We start from the raw sequence: 17,421 nt of genomic DNA, 5'->3' as shown, positions 1-17,421 counted from the left end.
CAAGTCTCAATGTATCCAACGAGCCACCGTATATACCATTCAATGCTCCAAACTCCATCATGTACAATTCCCGAGTCTTGGCATCTCAAAAGTGCAGCCTGCAATCGTCGGGCGCCGTGACTCTCTACAGTACGTTGGAGGCAAGGCCCGCCAACAGACCGGCGCCCACGAGTGCCACGCTCGGCACCACCAAGGATCCCCTCCCGCTCTCTGGCTTCACACCCGTGGCGCCAAATCCCAGGTACCAGGAGCCAATGTCCGTCAGCTTGCCCACGTTGTTGAGGAAGGCGGCGTTGGGTCCGACGTTGGCCTTGTTCGCGCGGAAGGCCCCAAAGTACGAATATCGGCCGATGTAGTCGAGCTTCTCGAAATAGTCAACGGTCTGATTGTAGAATTCCTGCGTCGCGCCCAGGTCCTGGTGCGCGTACGCGTACTCGGTCACCCAGATGTCCTTGTCTGGCCACGTCGCGCGCCGCTCGCCAATGTGCGAGGCGAGGCCGCCAAAGTTGTCGTACCAGTGCACGGGGACAAAGTCCCACGTGCAGTTCTTCTTGTCCTTGCCCGTGCTGACCAGCTCGGAGCAGTTGCCGAGAAACTGCTTCAGCCAGGGGAGGCCGCCCCAGCCGCCGGTGCAGGCGGGCAGGCCCAGCTTGACGCCCATCTTGCCCAGGGGCTCAAAATTAGCAACCCACGCCTGGGCCGCGATCTCGGGCTTAACGCCGCTCCCGCCCCGGTCGCCAATGTCGGGCTCGTTGAAGCCCAGGACGTGCTTGATCTTGGTGCCGTCTTCGATGAGCTTCTTCACCGAGTCGAGGAAGGTCGTGTCGTTGGGGTTGGAGCCGACGCCCCACATCATGGGAATGAACTCGAACTCATCCTGGGAGAGGGACGAGTAGGCCGGTGACGGCAGGCTGCCGTAGTTGTAGTACCACTTGAGGTCGCTGCTGGACTGTACCCAGACCTTGTTGTCCTCTGGGTGCTTGTCGTTGGGCGTGAAACAGAGGCCGCGCTTGGAGGACGCACTGGCGAGGGCTGACAGGGCCAACAAGAGGCCTGCTACTGTTTTTGAACGGACCATTGCGGTGTTCTGTAGGTTCGCGCGGTAGGATCGGCGGGCGACGAAGTCGCCAGTCGCTATGGCGAGGAAGCCGCAAGACACGGCCCGGGGCTAGACACGTGCCGCAGTCTCAGACAAAGGGGAACAAGTGGCGGCTCCGAAATATCTCGCTATCGCATCGATATCGCGAATCAACGGGTGAATGCGGCTCGCGATGAGGGCAGGAATTCGTCTCGTTCGGCTGAATTGAAAGAACACGCAGGCGCTCGGATCGAAATGACGGCCCAAGGGGAGATGAACGAGCGACGAGAAACGGGCCAGCGACGGACACACCACAGTTGACAAACGCAAGCAGACGAAGCGGGAGAAGAGACGAAGGAAGGAAGGCCGTTCAGCTGAAGACAGAGGAACGGAACCTGAAGGCGCAGAAAAAAGCGGCCGCCAAGACTGCGGTCACAGCGACTCGTCACCCGAAGGGCCCGTCTCGCGGTTCCATGTTACGTTGAGACGCTAGCTGATACTACTAAGTAAGAATTGTAGCGGGTGGGCGCGCAGAGAGGAAAAAAGAGAGGTAAGGTCGTCAGGGGTTCCAACACGAGCTGGAGATTTGGCGACGGCGTGGCGCAAGGGGCGCTATCAGAGACCACTGCGGCGTCGCGGGGCCAGCTGCCGGACGGCGAGGTTCCTGGTGTTAGCAGTCGACGGGCGCCATGGGTCCCCAGCGTACCATTCAGTGGGTCATCGGTTCGGTCGCGATGCCGGCGGCCGCTAGTTGCAGAAACCCAGGCGCCATTGATCAATCTGCACGATGCTTGCGCTGGTGCACGGCCACGGGTAGTTTACGTAGCACCGAGTATTTCGTTCAGTCCGTGTGGGCTGCGCTGCTCATTTGGCGCGGCGACCGGGCAGTGCTGGATTGTGCGGCTGCGGCGTGTGCGACGTACATGATGACAGCAGCTCGTCAACGCCATGCCCGCAGACTGTCGTGGAGCCATCTACTTCACCTTGTTCGGTGCAGTGGTGATACAGGTTTGAGGCACGGCTCCGAACGCTGCGATAAGCATTGGTGCAGGGGCATGCGTCCGTTGCGGCTCGTCACCCCCTGTTCATCGTCGGTCGGTCGGTCTCCCGTGGGATCCGTAGCTCCGCGATTACATGGAGACAATGCCGGCAAATAGTAGCCCGAACGGTATGCCAGAGTGAGACCGTCGAGAAGGCGGCCGGGGCCTATGTGAGCGAGTATATAAAGATGCTCGGCGAGACCGCCATTTCGGACGTCAGAAACACCATGAAGATCCTGCACCAACGACACACAGACGGATGTTGGCGATATCTCGCCGCACAGTCGGTACCGCCATCAGCCGTGTGTTTCTGTCCTTTTACGAAGTACAGTAGGCTAAAAACCGGTACGAGTACGAAGTCCGGCGTTGGCATCATCGGCGCCGTTGTTGGGTATCGTCGAAATGTTGGTCGTTGGCGCGGGTGTTGGACCCGTGTCACGGCGCATCTCGGCAACGGTCGAAGGGCGCGCCTCGGTCGGTCGGTCGGCCTCGATGAGCAATTCATGCTCCCGACGCCGCTGGATTGATGACGACGGGCAGAAACAGGTCCCTCCCAGTGCGGCACCACTTGTCCGGCGGAACCTAAAGTCACCTCCGCCTAATTGGCCTCGGCGGTGATGCCTCAGACGCCCGCCCTAGTATTGGGAGCCTAGGTAACTACTGCTAGCGGGCTAGGCGGCAACGGATGGATAGCCTAGGCACCGCCGCGCCCTAGACACGCAGACGCTGGAACAGCCAGCCAACTGCCCTCAGTTCAGTGGGAGCTCGGCACCGAGCGGGGGTTAGTCAGCAGCGATGCCCCGGTTGCCTCGGCTCAACCCCACACTCACACTGCTGCACAGCTCCAACTGCCCCCAGAACCGGACTCCGGTCCCCATAAACGTTGCCGTCCCTCCACCGACACGGCCGTGACGTTCCCCTCCCATTGCAACTTGCCCGTACCCCACGGTTCCTTGCCTGTGTCCTTGCATCAGTCGTCAGTCACTCGGCTTGTCTCCAATTGCCCCGTCCCCAGTCGCAATCATGGCCGTCGAGCGCATCGGATCCATCATCAAGCACCTGGCCCCCGGGTCGGCGTTGAACAACATGTGCGTGCCGCGCCCAGTCTCGACAACTTATACACCGCTTGATTCGTGCCACAATACTGACCAATCACTATAGCCAGTCCAAGAATGCCGACGACATCGTCATTACCCTCGCCATTCGCACTCCTCTCTGCAAGGCCAAGAAGGGTGGCTTCAAGGATACCAGCCTCGAGTATATGGTGTATGCCCTGCTCAAGGAGGTCCGGCTCCGCAGCAACCTGGACCCTGCTCTCGTCGAGGATATCGCGCTCGGAAATGTGTGTATCCTGCCCTCCCCCATCCCGTCTAAATATTCAGTACTGAGAATTGGCTCCTCAGGTCTCGGACGGCAAGGCCGCGTACAAGACGCGCGCCGCCGCTCTCGCCGCCGGCTTCCCCAATACGGCCGGCGCCTACTCCGTGAACCGCTTTTGCTCCTCGGGCCTCAAGGCCACTGCCGACATCGCGCACTCCATTTCCAACGGCTCCATCGAGATTGGCATCGCCTGTGGCGCCGAGAGCATGTCCCAGGGCGGCGACCGCCTGGAGAAGCCTGTTGACGAGGCCGTGCTCGCCCAGAGCCAGGAGGCCGCCGACTGCATGCAGCCCATGGGCTGGACGAGCGAGAACGTCAGCCGCGACTTCAACATCACGAGGGAAGAGATGGACAAGTTCGCCGCCGAGAGCTTCCAGCGAGCCGAGCGCGCGCAAAAGGCCGGCCTGTTCGACGACGAGATCGTGCCCATCACGACCAAAATCCAGGGTCCCGACGGAGAGTGGAAGGAGGTGACTCTGACCAAGGACGAGGGCATCCGTCCCGGCACTACGGCCGAAGGCCTCGGCAAGGTGCGCGCGGCGTTCCCACAGTGGGGACCCACGACGACGGGAGGCAATGCCAGCCAGGTCACGGACGGCGGTAAGTTGCTCGCTCAACAGCCTGATGGAAAGAGGATCGGGCTAACAAAACACAGCTGCCGCGCTGCTCCTGATGAAGCGTTCGACGGCCATCAAGCTCGGACAACCCATCCTGGCCAAGTACGTCGGATCGACGGTGGCTGGCCTGGCACCGCGCATCATGGGCATCGGCCCCAGCGTCGCCATCCCCAAGCTGTTGTCTCTGTGGAACGTGTCGCTGGCCGATATGGATGTTATCGAGGTCAACGAGGCGTTTGCATCCATGGCTGTCTATTGCCGCAACAAGCTGGGCCTGGACTGGGCCAAGATGAACCCCCGAGGCGGTGCCATCGCGCTGGGCCATCCTCTGGGCGCGACGGGCGCGCGGCAGATTGTCACGGGTCTGAGCGAGCTGCGTCGGCAGAAGAAGAAGATGCTACTTGTCAGCATGTGCATAGGCACAGGCCAGGGCATGGCGGGCCTGATTGTCAATGAGATGTAGGCGGGAGTGACCTTGCACTGTACATTAGGCGCATGCCTCGAGTTGTGTGTGAAAACCAGCGCTGAATTGCAACACATGTCAAACCCTGTCCTATCCGTGTGCAGAAAACGTGCATGTGAAGTTTGATGGTCAGCATGGCATGAGACGGTCATACGGTACCGTGCAGGTCAGAAACTGGATCAGCGGGCAGCCATCCAGGGATGATGCATGTCTGGGCCTCGTGCCTCGTGCAGGCCAAGAGAGTCCAGAACCACGGATGGACGGTTGATGGACATCTAACGGCGGAGCCTCGCCATAGAACGTTTCGGTGACGACCTGTACCTTGACATTGGCCGCTCAGCACACGCGGAGCCCGTTGCTGGGGGGGCATGTTGACGATAATGGGCAAAGTTGCGGCCATGTTCGGGCACATGGGGCAGTCGCCAATCACGCTGCAGGCGTACCGATGACGATCCATTACCTACAGCTTGTATGTTGTTGGTGCCTCCGTCGCAAGTTCAGTGGGCGGCAGTCGCCCCGGCAGGGGTACTCGATATCACTAAAATACCCGACCCTCCCCACCTACGAAGGAGGTCTCAAACGCTGCGGGCAGTCGTTGATGAGGCGCGGCGTGCGTTGCGCCTGCATCGATCCCCGCCGCATAACGCACCCACGAGACCTGTTTTGAAGCCACCGTTCCATGCCATGCATATACTATACATGGGTTATATCGTGTGTCTGGGCCCCAATGGCAACCGGTTTTTGGCGAGCAGGTCGAGGCGCCGACGGCCGATGCTTGCCGCGGCGCCTGTTGTGCGACGTCGCGTCGCTTCGACTGCGACTTGGGGGGTCTTGGGGTCGCGGTGTGTGACCTCGAATCTCTTGGCCTGCTGCAGGGCAGGGGCCGCCTGTAGGTAATACTGTGCATTATAGGTAGTAAGCCGCCGCGGCTCGGCCCCTCGGAAGCAGCGGCACCGAGGCTGTCGTGCGCCGGCGAGCCGTATGAGAGGGAATAAAAACGCAGCATCGTAAAAAACGTCCATGCCCATGGTGCCTCAAAATCTGGTCACCACAAGCATTCCGTCGCCGCCGTGGTGCCGTACATGTGCATGCATGGCACCGACCCAGTGGCGCTAGACGAGGGCGTGTGCCGGGATCCCGCGGCGGCCCGTGGGAAATGCCAGAGCTGCCCGCCCACGAACAACAAATTCCCCCCTCGAGCCTAAACTACTGGTCGTGACTGACACGGAAGGCGCCCGCGGTGGATTCTGGGGACGGACGGGATTTACTGGAGACCGCCCCGAAATTCGGCGCCCCCGACCCCATCGTCGGCAACCTTCACCTCCACCTCCTCAAACTACATACGTTCCGCCCTACCTGCGTCCTCCCTTCGCTTCCGCCACGCCGCCGTCACGCGACCTCTGCTCAAGCCCGATGCCTCGCACAGCCGAGACGTGACCCCGACAAAAGATGGCCTCCCGGCCCTCCCACAGCCGCGAAAACTCGGCCTCGAACGGCAACAACGACCACCGCCCTCTGCAGCCGAGCACCCTGCGCCAGAGCCACACGCCCGCGAGCCGACGCGGCAGCAGCCAGGGCAGCGACTCGGCGGCCCAACAGCCCGGCGCGTCGCCCGCGTCGTCGACCAGCTCTCACCGCAAGCAGCCCGCCACCGAGTCGACACCCTTGCTTCCCGCCGACGGCCAGCAGCAGCAGCAGGAACAGCAGCAGCAGCGCAGGGACCCCGCACATCCGGGCATATGCACCCATGGCACCTTCAGCCCGCGGCCCTCGAGCCCGGCCGACGGCATCTTTGGCGGCCGACTCGATGACTTGGCCGCCAGCGAGACGACGACGGCCAGCGAGCCGCCCTCGGGCGTCCTCGACACCGCCGTGTCCAACATGCTCGGCACTGACGACTGGAAGCTCTGGATCAAGCGGAGGATACGCTCCAAGAAGGTGACCCAGAGCACAGAGCTAGCCCAGCAGGCCGGGTTCCGCTTCACCCCCATGATGTGAGATATGCGTCATGCATTGCTGCTCTCCCCTTGCGCGGCGGCTGACTGGCTCGGCAGGTACCTGGCCTACTATATTCCGTTCTTCAATTGGATCGGCCAATATCGGCTCTCCTTTCTCAAGGGAGACCTTGTCGCTGCCCTCACGATAGCCTCATTCTATCTCCCCATGGCCCTCTCCTTGGCCTCCAATCTCGCTCACGTGCCTCCAATTCATGGCCTGTACGCCTTCGTCTTCAATCCTTTGGTCTACGCCATCCTCGGCTCGTGCCCGCAAATGGTCGTAGGCCCCGAAGCCGCAGGCTCCCTCCTTGTCGGCACTGTCGTGCAGCAGAGCGTCGATTCTGGCGGCAGCGATGAGGAAAACGATCTCCTCCACGCTCAGATTTGCGGCGTCGTCGCTGGAATGGCCGGTGCAATCGTGCTCATTGCCGGGCTGGCACGGCTGGGCTTCCTCGACAGCGTCCTCAGCAAGCCGTTTCTCAGGGGCTTCATTAGCGCCATTGGCTTCGTCATTGCGGTGGACCAGTTGATTCCCGAGTTGGGCCTCGCCGACCTAGCCAGCGAGCAGGGCGTCAGCCACGGCAGCAGCATCGACAAGATCCGTTTCATTGTTGAAAATGTCGGTGAGGTACACCACTTGACATTCGCCGTCGCAGGAATAAGCTTTCTCGTCATCATGATATGCAGGGAGCTCAAGAAGCGCCTGGAGCCCAAGTTCCCGTCTGTCGTCTTCGTCCCCGATCGCTTTCTCATCGTCGTCGCATCGGCCATTCTGTGCGCCCATTTCCGATGGGACAAAGAGGGCGTCGAGGTCCTTGGCTCTGTCAAGTCCGCCACGGGCGGGCTCTTCGCCTTTCGCTGGCCCTTCCAGCTCTCTCACATGCGCCATATCCGCGCCGCAATGTCGACGTCATTCCTGATAGCGCTCCTCGGCTTCTTCGAGTCGTCTGTGGCGGCCAAAAGTCTGGGCGGAAGTGACACGATCCAGGGCATGGAGCTCAGTGCCAACCGCGAGATGATTGCTCTCGGGGTGGCCAACCTGGTTGGCGCGAGCTTCATGTCCTTGCCAGCGTTTGGAGGGTACGGCAGGAGCAAAGTGAACAAGACGACCGGCGGCAAGAGCCCCATGAGCTCCGTGTTCCTGAGCTTGATCTCCCTTCTGTCCATCATCTTCTTACTTCCTGAGTTCTACTTTCTCCCGGTGAGCTCTACCATCGATTGTCCTTGACCTCGGCTCGCGTCTAACATATACAGAAACCCGTCCTGTGCTCCATGATATCCGTCGTTGCGTGGTCGCTGATAGAGGAGGCACCTCACGACATTGCTTTCTTCGTCCATATTCGTGGCTGGAAAGAGCTGTCGCTCATGGCAATCATCTTTCTGTCAACCATATTTTACTCGCTGACGCTGGGAATGGCTCTCGGCGTTGGCATCTCCCTCTTGCTCGTCATCAAGCACAGCACCCGCCCGAGGATTCAGATTCTCGGCCGAATTCCCGGGACCAATCGCTTTGAGAACGCCGAGGCCGACAATCCCAACCTGGAGTTCATCGAGGGCTGCTTGATTGTCAAGATCCCCGAGCCCTTGCACTTTGCCAACACGGGTGAACTCAGAGCGCGGCTGCGGAGATTGGAACTCTACGGAACATCGCAGGCGCACCCGGCCCTCCCGCGAATACGCAGCCAAGAGTCGAATCGAAATGTCATCTTTGATATCCACGGCGTCACGTCGATGGATGGGTCGGGGACCCAGGTGCTCGAGGAGATTGTGCGCAGCTACCGACAGCGTGGCGTACGTGTCTTCTTCTCGAGGGGACCGAGCAAGCGAAGCCACCCGGTCTGGCAGCTCATGGAGCGCAGTGGCATTGTGGCCCTCTGCGGTGGCGAGTCTCATTTTGTCATGGACGTGGAGGAGGCGTTGCGGTGGACGGAATACGAGGAAAGCATCAGCATGGGCAGCGGGAGCAGCGTGCGTGAGTCGCAGTCATGATGAGCATGCCGACCATGATGGAAGCGTGTTTGGAAACTGGTTGCTTAGCGGGAAAAGCACATGGCGGCATTTACGTGTACGAACAGAGGCGTTTGGCGGCAGCGACTGGTTCATCTGTAGGGAGGTAGTCATGTTCCTTGACAGTTGGCGGACATTGATGCAATTGGCTAGATTATATGACAAGACCATGAGTATATATGACTTCCTCACCGAGAAATAGCACCAACGTGTGCTGCTGCGGCCAATGTGAGCTGCTTCTGCAACGTGCGTTGCAACCCCAGCGGCATGACTTTGTACAAAAGTCGTGCTTAGGGACGTGGCAGGGACGTGGGAATGGAGCCCGTACGACGCCTCGGTGGTCGATTCGGACACGGCTTGTTGTCGCGAGCTGGATGACTCCGAGCTTTACTCGTAGTCAATCCCTCCGCGCCATGCACCGGACTAGGCATTTTCTGAGGCTAACGGCTGAGAGAGAGCCTTGTAAGTCCCAAAGAGGCAGGCCCAACTCAGCCAGCTGAATAGGCCACGATGAGTGAGCTATGAGTCAAGTCCGAACAAAGAGACGGTGCCTTTTCGTCCCTCGCCAGTATTTTACAGAGCCCGCGCCGAGTCTCTGCAGATTATCACGCCAACCTTCGACCAAACCCTGCTCACCATATTATTCTTGCCAGCCAGCAACAAGCGAAGCAAAGCCACGAGGCAGACATAGTAGCAGCAAAAGAAGAAGAAAAACCCAATGGCAGTCCAGGACAGGACACTCGTCTCGCCCAACCCCCCCGGCGGGGAGCCCGGCGCCGTGCTCGTGGAGACGGAGCGGCTGCTCATCCGCCGCTACGTGGCCGCCGACGCGCAGCTCCTCGCCGCGGCGGCCGACCACGCGTCCATCGGGGACGGCCTGCGCGACCGCTTCCCCTCGCCGTACACGCTCGCCGACGCGGAGGCGTTTCTGGCGCGGCACGGCGGCCCCGTGGAGAATCGGTATCCCGTACACGCGGCGATTTTTGTGAAGAAGCTGGGGGATGAGAAGGCGCGAGATGCTGCTGCTTCTACCGATGCAAGAGGCGACGACAACGAGCATACTAGCGGCAGCTTCAACAACAGCCAGCAGCTCCAATACATCGGCGCCCTGGGTGTCATGCCCGGCGACGACGTCGAGTACCGCACCTGGGAGCTCGGCTACTGGCTCACGCCCGCGGGCTGGGGCAGGGGGTACATGACGGAGGCGGTGCGCGGGTTCACGCGCTGGGCCTTTGCGACGTGGCCCGCCCTGCACCGCATCGAGGCGACGCCCTTTTCCAGCAACCCGCAGAGCTGCCGCCTGCTGGGCAAGTGCGGCTTCGTCGAGGAGGGCCGCCGGCGCGGCGCCGCGGAGAAGAAGGGCGCGGTGGTGGACATTGTCGTGTTTGGGCTGCTGCGGAGCGATGTCGTCGTCGTCGAGGCGGAGGAGGAGACAACGCGAGAGAGTGGGTGAGTAGCGTTGTTGAGGGGGGCAGAGGTCTACACTGCATGATTGGAATCGAGAGATGAATGTCAAGTATAAGAATCGTGTTGACGCTGGGATACTACTGTGTCCTGCTGGCCTGGACGACAATCTCGTCGAGCCGCGCCACGGCCTGCCTCACGACGTCCATCTCCGGCGCCGGGTCCTCGATGAACCTCGTCAGGTCGTACAGGTGCTCCTGTCCCGGCGCTACGAACAGCGACACTTTGTCCTCCCCGAGACAGTCCCTCATCTGCTCGCTCAGCGCGAGCGGCACCGCCACGTCGGCGTCGCCGTGGAAGATGACCGTCGGCGGCCACCGCGCGACCCTGGCCCTCCTCGCCTCGGCCGTGCCGCGCTCCTCCTCCTCCTTCTCCTCCTCCCTCGCCCACGCAAACCCGACGTCGACGTCGCCCACCATGCCGGGCCACGCGTTGCGGTGCGTGTAGTACTCGTACATGCCGCTGCGTGGGTTCCGCGGCGGCGGCGGCTGCTGCTCCTCCGCCTCATCGTAGGAGTAGTCCGGGTTGCGGGAGGCGTCGGCGCGCCGCAGCATGTCCATGCGAAAGACGTTGTCGGCGCCGGGCACGGACACGCCGACCGTCAGGGGCCCCGCGATGGCCTCGGCCATGTCCTCGTCACGGATCGGCTCGGGGCTGATGAGCGTGGAGGACGTGTAGTGCGGGTGGCGGAAGGTGTTGATGCCCTGGATGGAGAAGAGGGCGAGCGGCGGAGGCTCGCAGTTGTGGACGATCAGAGTCGCCGGGAAGACGCCTGTGGTTTGCCCTCACCCGTTAACACCGTTCTCAAAGGGGCATCACATCACCATGTATGTATGGAGGGGCCAGGCCCGAGCGATGCCTTACCTCCGCTGCCGCCTCCGACAATGACACGCCTGCTCTGCCCTTCGGGAGTCTGGTAACGTCGCGCAAAAGCGTGCGCGGCCTTGGCGTCCTCGAGGAGGCCCTTTGAAGTCGTCTGTGGGAAGAGGCGGTAGCTGAAGCTAATCAGGGGCCATTTCCTCTTGAAGCAGATCTATATATGACCCCGAGGCATCGTGATTAGCAAAGGAGGGACGATGTACCTTTGGGGGGAAACGACCATTCGCTCACTTGGACGAGCCACGGCGGCACGCAGTCGCGTCCCCAGTTCACGAGCCCTCCGGGGTGAAAGTACAGGAATATCGGGGCATCGCTGGGGGAGTCGTCGGCGGCGTAGATGTCGCACTCGAGCGGCATGCCGTGGTTGGCGTATTCTTGAGTCGTTTTTATAAGCATCGCTGCGTTGGTCGTTCTCGGCTGGTAAGGCTCAACGTATAGGGTGAGTTCAAAACTAGGATTACTAGACGTGGTTTGGGGGGAGGTATCTTGGTGGTTTATAATATACGGTGCTCCCTTCTATATGTTTTCGGCAAAAAGGCATCGAGGTTTACGATACGAGTCACGACAAGCCAGGGCCGGGGGGTAAGCATGGGTCAAGAGCAGGCTCTTCTTCGGAGCCGCGTGGATGTCACAGCAAATGTCAACAAGCTTCACCCCGCACGCAGGCAGCTAGGGCGTAGGATCGAAATGACGCGGCCATGGCAGTGCCGGTGGTTTTGAACCCTCGATTCGAGATTTCACTTTGCTTCACGGCATCATACTACAAAGTCATTCGCGACTGTGAGTGTCACGCGTGTCGACCCGTGCGTACTTGTTCATACCCCTCGTCGGTGAATAATGTAGATGAATTCACTTCCCATAACCCGACCCGTGTGCGATGGTACGGCACAATATTTGAATTGCCATACAACATACATAGAGCAGCCCTCTGCATAAACCACCAACACACCAAATTGATCATATCCAGTCGCCCGAGCACACTTTGACAGCGTCAACGCGGCACATTGCTAGGCTGCCTTGGGAGTTGTTGAAAAAGCTCCGCGCATGTGCCTTGTCCGGTTGTGCCAGCCGAGTGAACGTCCTGACCTAATTCACCTCTCAGGTCGCTTCGTATATCGAAGGATCTTTACAATGACCTTTGCCTTTGATGTGGACACCTGCCCTGACCAGCATGTCGACGGCCTCCGGCCAGTTTTCTTCGGCTGCCCGGAGGAGAAGCCTCTCACCCCATGTGTCCAAAAGAGTGGGCTCAGCCATTTCAATGAATAGGCTGAGAACCCTTTCATTATAGAAATCGACGATCCGGAGAAGAGCCGCAACGCCCTGCTCGTCTGTGGAGGTCCAATCCGCACCCGCCTCGACTAACACACGGACAACGGCCGGGATCCCTCCCGTTGCCGCGTCGCCCAACACTGTTCTCCCATCCAAACGCTTAGCTTCAAGTTCAGCTCCGCTTTTTATCAGGAGCCTGGTGACCTTGACATGGTCCCGGTCTGGTCTTCGCTTAAGGTCTACTACGTCGGCTTGGTTGCACGCCGCCCATGCCAGTGGTGTTCTTCCGAGGCGGCATCGCGTTTCTAGTTTCGCGTGATGCTGTAGGAGAAATTCAACAACGAGATAAAAGCCGTTCTTTGATGCCCTCGCTAGTGGTGTCAGACCTTCCGCACATGGTGTTTCGATGTTCACACCCATGGCGGCAAGTCTTTGGACAATCTCTGTGTTGCCGTGGGCAGCGGCCAGCATGAGTGGCGTGAAGCCGCCTGTGGCCCGGGACTCAGGCTCCGCACCTAGATCTATCAGAGCGTCGAAAATGTCTTCCGTATGATAGTTTCTGAGTACCGCGAAACGAAATATCTTGTGTATCCGTGGGTCCCCGGCCTGCATGGCTTTGATTTCTCGCCGGAGGAGTTTGTCCTGGAGCGACTGCACCGCAGCGTTCCAACGAGTCGTCCTCGAAACATGCTCTGACCAATACTTCTTAGCGTAGCCATAGAAGTGAAACGAATTCTCTGGGACAGATCTATCTTGGAGGCCATGCAGGACCTTGCCCAGATTGTAAGTCGACTGCGGTGAATCCTTGTTGGCGAGCAGCCGCAGGGCGAGCTTTCGAACGATGATGGCTGAATCTATGGAACGTATTATCTTTGATGGCATTGTTGCAGATTCCATATTTGGGGTCGAAGTCGTGGAAATTTGAGATTCGAAGACACTGTAGTTGAGGTAAGTGATGACAATGTCCGCCATAGTCGCCGCTGTTTCTCGCCGTAGCCAACAGTATCGCTCGTCATATTTAGCGAAGTTGCGGTCCAAAAACTGCCTGACGCTACCGTGTATCAGCTCCACTGTTGATGTCTCCTCGTCCACAGATGCAAGACTCCCGCAGCAAGCGAGGACCGAGTTCACATCGTTGATGATGCGGTCCGGGGCCCAAGTCGCGTCTCCTGGCTCGACACTCAAAGCTTCCCGAAGCTCATCAGTGTTCAGTGGGCGACAGGCTCCCAAGATGAGCTCAAAAATCAGTCTCTGGTACTCAGGGGAACTTGGTGCAGATTTCTTGAGGATTCGCAAATACATGTCGGGCAAGTCTCCCGGCAAATCGTCCAGTGCTTGGCGGATCGCTTCATCTGTCCTTGCGGCGCACAGAGAATCGATCTGAAGAGACACCCACAAAAACATCCCTTTTGCTCGAGTCAGTAGCTCGTGTCGTATCTCCAAGATCATCTCAGGCCTCCCGACCGCCAAGAGTCCACTCTGGAGGCGCCTTTCAAGTTCTGACTGGATGAAGGAGCCGATATCTGGGTTTTCTTCAGGGATCGTGAAAGAACTCGTGTTTGGGAAATATTCTGAGATTCTCCGTATGAAGGTTTCTGCTCCATATCTTGAGGAACAGCAGACGAGCAGCGTGAACTTGCTTTGGAGCTTATTCAATACAGTTAGTATGAAGTCCCTCTGAGCGTTGTTGCACTCGTCGAGACCACCCAAGACAAAGTAAGCCACATAATTGGGCGGCAAAATATTCACTAGCATTCTCAAAACATCGGACATTTCCAAAGTTGTCGTTGTTTCGTCCTTGCCGATAGTTGCCAAACAGTTGCTCAGGTCGGCGAACTCGCGCAACAACTGGCAACCCATCGAGGCAAGGACTGTATCCGCCTGCAAGCTCTCATGTATGTCATGACGACAGAAAAAAAAGGCCACGGGAATGCCTTTTGGCCGCTGAGCAAGGTTGAGATCATCCACCATGCTGGCGAGGCAGACGGATTTACCGGATCCAAGGCGTCCGATGCAAAGAAGCGTAGAAGGGCCTTTCTGTTGCACCCAATCAAGGTACGCGGGCATACCTTTGAACACAGTACTCGTCCCCTTTTTCCGCAGCTTCTTCCATGAGTCCTTATAATCATAGGTTGAGGCTAAAGTCAACACACGGAGGTTCGCCCTCAGTTTCCGGCGATGTGCCTCCGAGTCCGAAGACCTCATCAGCTGTCTCAGGTGAGATGTGTGCTCTTCAGTCTTCAGCGTCTCTATTTCTTCCTTTATAGAGGCGGCAGATGTTTCAAGCTTCGACTGAATGGTTTTGAGACAGAGATCGTCCATGAACGATACAAGCTGAAGGTATGCCGGTTTCTTTTGTATAGTCACCAACTGATGACAGAATCGAACTACAACAATGTAGTATTCAGACATGCAAGCTGCCAATCGTTTAGACTGTGGATAGAGCAAGGCCAGGCGGTCGTAGCGTGGAGCGGACAGGCCAACTTTCATAAAGAAGGTCGTCACTTCAGCAATCCGGGCCGACGTAGCAACAACTGACTAGAGAGCCGTTAGCATAATAAACACATATCTGGTAGGAAGGGAGCTCTACAAGAAGCGTCAACCGCACCAGGGAGTAGACACCGCACGCGATGATGTTCTGTGACCCTCCCACTATTATATCTCCAACTGCGGCATATTGCTGAACAGCTTCGAGAAAGTTCGTCAAGCGAGCACCCCAACCTCCGGAGCCGGGCTTCTTGGATGTCGATTTCTCATTGAACTCGGCCGTGATCTGCATGACATCTTGGACACTTGGGAGCGATTCGCAAGACTTGAATCGATGGTTACGGAACGCAACTTTCCGCTCAGGATCTAGGCTGGCCTCGAATTCCGAAATAGCAGCCGCCAGGCGGACCTCTGGCGTCACATTGTCAGTTCTCGCCAGGGAAAAACTCATGGCGAAGGCTGGGCTGGAGGATATAACCGTTCGAATATTGGAAGTCGAGGTGCCTAAGCACGAGCAAGAGGGGGTGGCAACAGTATATTTAACTGTTAGCCGCCGTGCCATGTTGGTTCCTGCAGCTTCTGCAGAGGCGCAGTACTACGCACTTCGTATGTTGCCCAAAGGAGCTGCAGGCAGCGGCCCCCAAGCCCCGCTAGGACAGGGATTCCTGCAAAGTTCACCGTGAGACGACAGGCGCATTGGTGGGGGCTCTTGCACACCGGCTCGGGATCCTAATCCTAGTGGCATTGGGCCTATAGCCGAAGGCCTGACCTTGTCGCCGCCGTTCTCCTGGAGTGGCCTTGGTCACTCGCGCGGGCTAGCACGTCGTACGGCATAGGCGCGCGCTTGCCTTACGTCTCAACAGGTCAAAGGTACATGAATACGAATAGGTGTCTACCGGATTGGCCATAGTCCAACCTATTATTTGGTCCTTTTTCCGCGGCTGAGAGGTACTGTTACCGCTACGTGGCGACATGAGCTCGCGCGACCCTCCGGTGGTAAACGGTAGAACGGCGGCCTCACCGTGCGTACAACTTCGTGAGCACCAATTGTTTGTTTGCAAATGAAGAACTCCCCAAGCGAGTCAGCTGTGCAAGAGATCTACGGTTTATATATGGAGAATTGCCCGTCGAAACCCTCCAACGCCGTTGCTAAGCCAGCACTCCTCGCCATCGACCAGTGACTGAAGCGGCACAGTCTGTTCCACAGCTATACCTCTGTGTCGAATCATTGTCAGTAAGTTGGCGACGATGAGATTGAAAAGGGCTCACCTTTCGAGAGCCCAACGCCTGGATGTTCCATCTTGGCCACCACTTCCGTCCTCCCAACTGAACTTGGCCGCCACGGGAGGCGTTACCCAGCGCCCGTCTCGCCAAAAGTAGGGTGTGGTAGTAGTGCCTTCCATGACAGACTGATCGTCCCGATTGATGACCAAGACCTCCTTCATCTCTCCTGGTCGGATGTTCGCCCGCTCACGAGCTGCATCGTACATGACGCGCCTCGTGGTCTTGAAATGCGTAAACTCTGATCTTGACAACAGACAGCCATCAACAACCAAAGTCAATCGGGGAGGGATCTTGGGGTCATTAGGCCCTGCGACTGATCCAGGAGCCGGAAGCCGCTCGGGGAACAGATTTTCCACGGAAATCGCGGGGGTCTCATATTTGGCAGCCTGAATTGTGCCGTCCTTGTCGACCACGATCTTCACTCTCAGGGGTCGCGTCTCTGCATCCCCAATGGCTTGCAAGGCGATATTTTCGAGTCGTGCCAGCCCTGCGTCGCCTGAGAGCATTTCTATGGCATCTTCCCACTGCCAATAGGTCGCGGCCCGTACGATACGGTCCCTGTGGTAATCGAGCATATACAACGGCGACTCGTGGCTGTTATTCCATCCGGCATAGGCCCAGCCCCTGGATGGAACCTGCCTCAGCTTGACATCATATCGCAGAGAGGTGAAGAGAGAGAAAACTTCGTCCGGCATGGCCGCAATCAGGCGTCGAGACTGTTTCTAAATATATGTATGAGTTTGCGGTGCGGGCACGGACGCATCAAAAATGCATCGAGTGGCTGTGAGGTTGGGCTGCGCCATGCACCTTTCGGAGGGGTCCCTCAGGAGCACAACCGGCGAGGTGAGTCGTTCAGTCCTTGCGGAACTTGCGGCAATAAACACGAACGGTTCGTTGCTCGAGTTGAGGTGCAAGGTTGGCAGACGAAAGACGTTGAGTGTGGATCATTGCCGGCGAATTGACTCTCACTGAGCTAAGGCCGAGCGAGAGCACAGGCTGCGGAAACAAATCACGAGTGGGGGGGGGGACAGAGGCATGCTCGGCTCGGCACGGATGCAAGTCCCCGTGCACATGGGGTCTGACTTCCGTGCGAGGGAACACTTCAAGGCACGACTATCGGTCTACTACTACGGGCAATTTGGTGGTGAGCGGATCCATAGGTAAGGTAGGTACTTAGGCAGGCACCTTGAAGTTGGGATGGGAGAGGCTGCCCTGTATCCTTTGCCAGGCGCCTGTACCTACCTAGGTAGCGTCGAGTGTGAGCGGCCGGCCCAGCCTGCCAATAACAGCTCTCGCAATGCCCTGTGCCTTGTGATGATTAATGGACTGCCTCAGGCATTCCAGCCCCGGGCGGCTGGGCTGGCTGGCTGGCTACAGCAGTCCCGCCCCGACACCGAAGGACCTGCAGCGGCGGAGGGCGTTACTAGACAGGTCGATGACTGAGCCGAGCTTT

At 58.6% G+C, this 17,421-nt stretch overlaps 7 protein-coding genes across 9 annotated transcripts; 3 read left to right on the top strand and 4 right to left on the bottom strand.

Moving 5' to 3' along the window:
* Positions 1–105: 105 nt before the first annotated feature.
* Positions 106–1,597, bottom strand: JDV02_002347 (uncharacterized protein). The gene has a single exon (XM_047983365.1). The coding sequence runs from the start codon at positions 1,076–1,078 to the stop codon at positions 125–127; it is 954 nt and encodes a 317-aa protein (XP_047839336.1). The 5' UTR covers positions 1,079–1,597; the 3' UTR covers positions 106–124.
* Positions 1,598–2,794: 1,197 nt separating this feature from the next.
* On the top strand, positions 2,795–4,664 carry JDV02_002346 (Acetyl-CoA C-acyltransferase). The gene is made up of 4 exons (XM_047983364.1): positions 2,795–3,206; positions 3,280–3,460; positions 3,522–4,098; positions 4,154–4,664. The coding sequence occupies exons 1-4, from the start codon at positions 3,142–3,144 to the stop codon at positions 4,576–4,578; spliced, it is 1,248 nt and encodes a 415-aa protein (XP_047839335.1). The 5' UTR covers positions 2,795–3,141; the 3' UTR covers positions 4,579–4,664.
* Positions 4,665–5,653: 989 nt separating this feature from the next.
* JDV02_002345 (uncharacterized protein) lies at positions 5,654–8,763 on the top strand. Of its 2 annotated transcripts, XM_047983362.1 has the most exons (3): positions 5,654–6,572; positions 6,633–7,776; positions 7,830–8,763. In XM_047983362.1, exons 1-3 carry the CDS (start codon positions 6,028–6,030, stop codon positions 8,562–8,564), a joined length of 2,424 nt encoding a protein of 807 aa, XP_047839333.1. In that variant the 5' UTR covers positions 5,654–6,027; the 3' UTR covers positions 8,565–8,763. The 2 variants fall into 2 exon arrangements, with proteins under 2 accessions (XP_047839333.1, XP_047839334.1); XM_047983363.1 differs by having other exon boundaries at positions 5,654–7,776.
* Positions 8,764–9,300: 537 nt separating this feature from the next.
* On the top strand, positions 9,301–10,035 carry JDV02_002344 (uncharacterized protein; the record flags this gene model as incomplete). Its single annotated transcript, XM_047983361.1, has 1 exon — positions 9,301–10,035. The coding sequence occupies one exon, from the start codon at positions 9,301–9,303 to the stop codon at positions 10,033–10,035; it is 735 nt and encodes a 244-aa protein (XP_047839332.1).
* A 58-nt stretch (positions 10,036–10,093) lies between these two features.
* Positions 10,094–11,391, bottom strand: JDV02_002343 (uncharacterized protein). 2 transcript variants are annotated; one of them, XM_047983359.1, is made up of 3 exons: positions 11,146–11,391; positions 10,911–11,079; positions 10,094–10,818 (listed from the first exon to the last, which is right to left on the bottom strand). In XM_047983359.1, exons 1-3 carry the CDS (start codon positions 11,146–11,148, stop codon positions 10,127–10,129), a joined length of 864 nt encoding a protein of 287 aa, XP_047839330.1. In that variant the 5' UTR covers positions 11,149–11,391; the 3' UTR covers positions 10,094–10,126. The 2 variants fall into 2 exon arrangements, with proteins under 2 accessions (XP_047839330.1, XP_047839331.1); XM_047983360.1 differs by having other exon boundaries at positions 11,157–11,391.
* A 390-nt stretch (positions 11,392–11,781) lies between these two features.
* On the bottom strand, positions 11,782–15,251 carry JDV02_002342 (uncharacterized protein). Its single transcript, XM_047983358.1, has 2 exons — positions 14,788–15,251; positions 11,782–14,735 (listed from the first exon to the last, which is right to left on the bottom strand). Exons 1-2 carry the CDS (start codon positions 15,244–15,246, stop codon positions 12,024–12,026), a joined length of 3,171 nt encoding a protein of 1,056 aa, XP_047839329.1. The 5' UTR covers positions 15,247–15,251; the 3' UTR covers positions 11,782–12,023.
* Positions 15,252–15,547: 296 nt separating this feature from the next.
* On the bottom strand, positions 15,548–16,911 carry ABZ2 (Aminodeoxychorismate lyase). Its single transcript, XM_047983357.1, has 2 exons — positions 15,954–16,911; positions 15,548–15,899 (listed from the first exon to the last, which is right to left on the bottom strand). The coding sequence occupies exons 1-2, from the start codon at positions 16,661–16,663 to the stop codon at positions 15,791–15,793; spliced, it is 819 nt and encodes a 272-aa protein (XP_047839328.1). The 5' UTR covers positions 16,664–16,911; the 3' UTR covers positions 15,548–15,790.
* Positions 16,912–17,421: the final 510 nt, after the last annotated feature.

The sequence above is a fragment of the Purpureocillium takamizusanense genome, chromosome 2 (genome assembly GCF_022605165.1).
Source record: "Purpureocillium takamizusanense chromosome 2, complete sequence".
Taxonomy (NCBI): Eukaryota; Fungi; Ascomycota; class Sordariomycetes; order Hypocreales; family Ophiocordycipitaceae; genus Purpureocillium; species Purpureocillium takamizusanense.
Note: the sequence above shows the minus strand (reverse complement) of the source record. Positions and strands in the feature narration are given on the sequence as shown.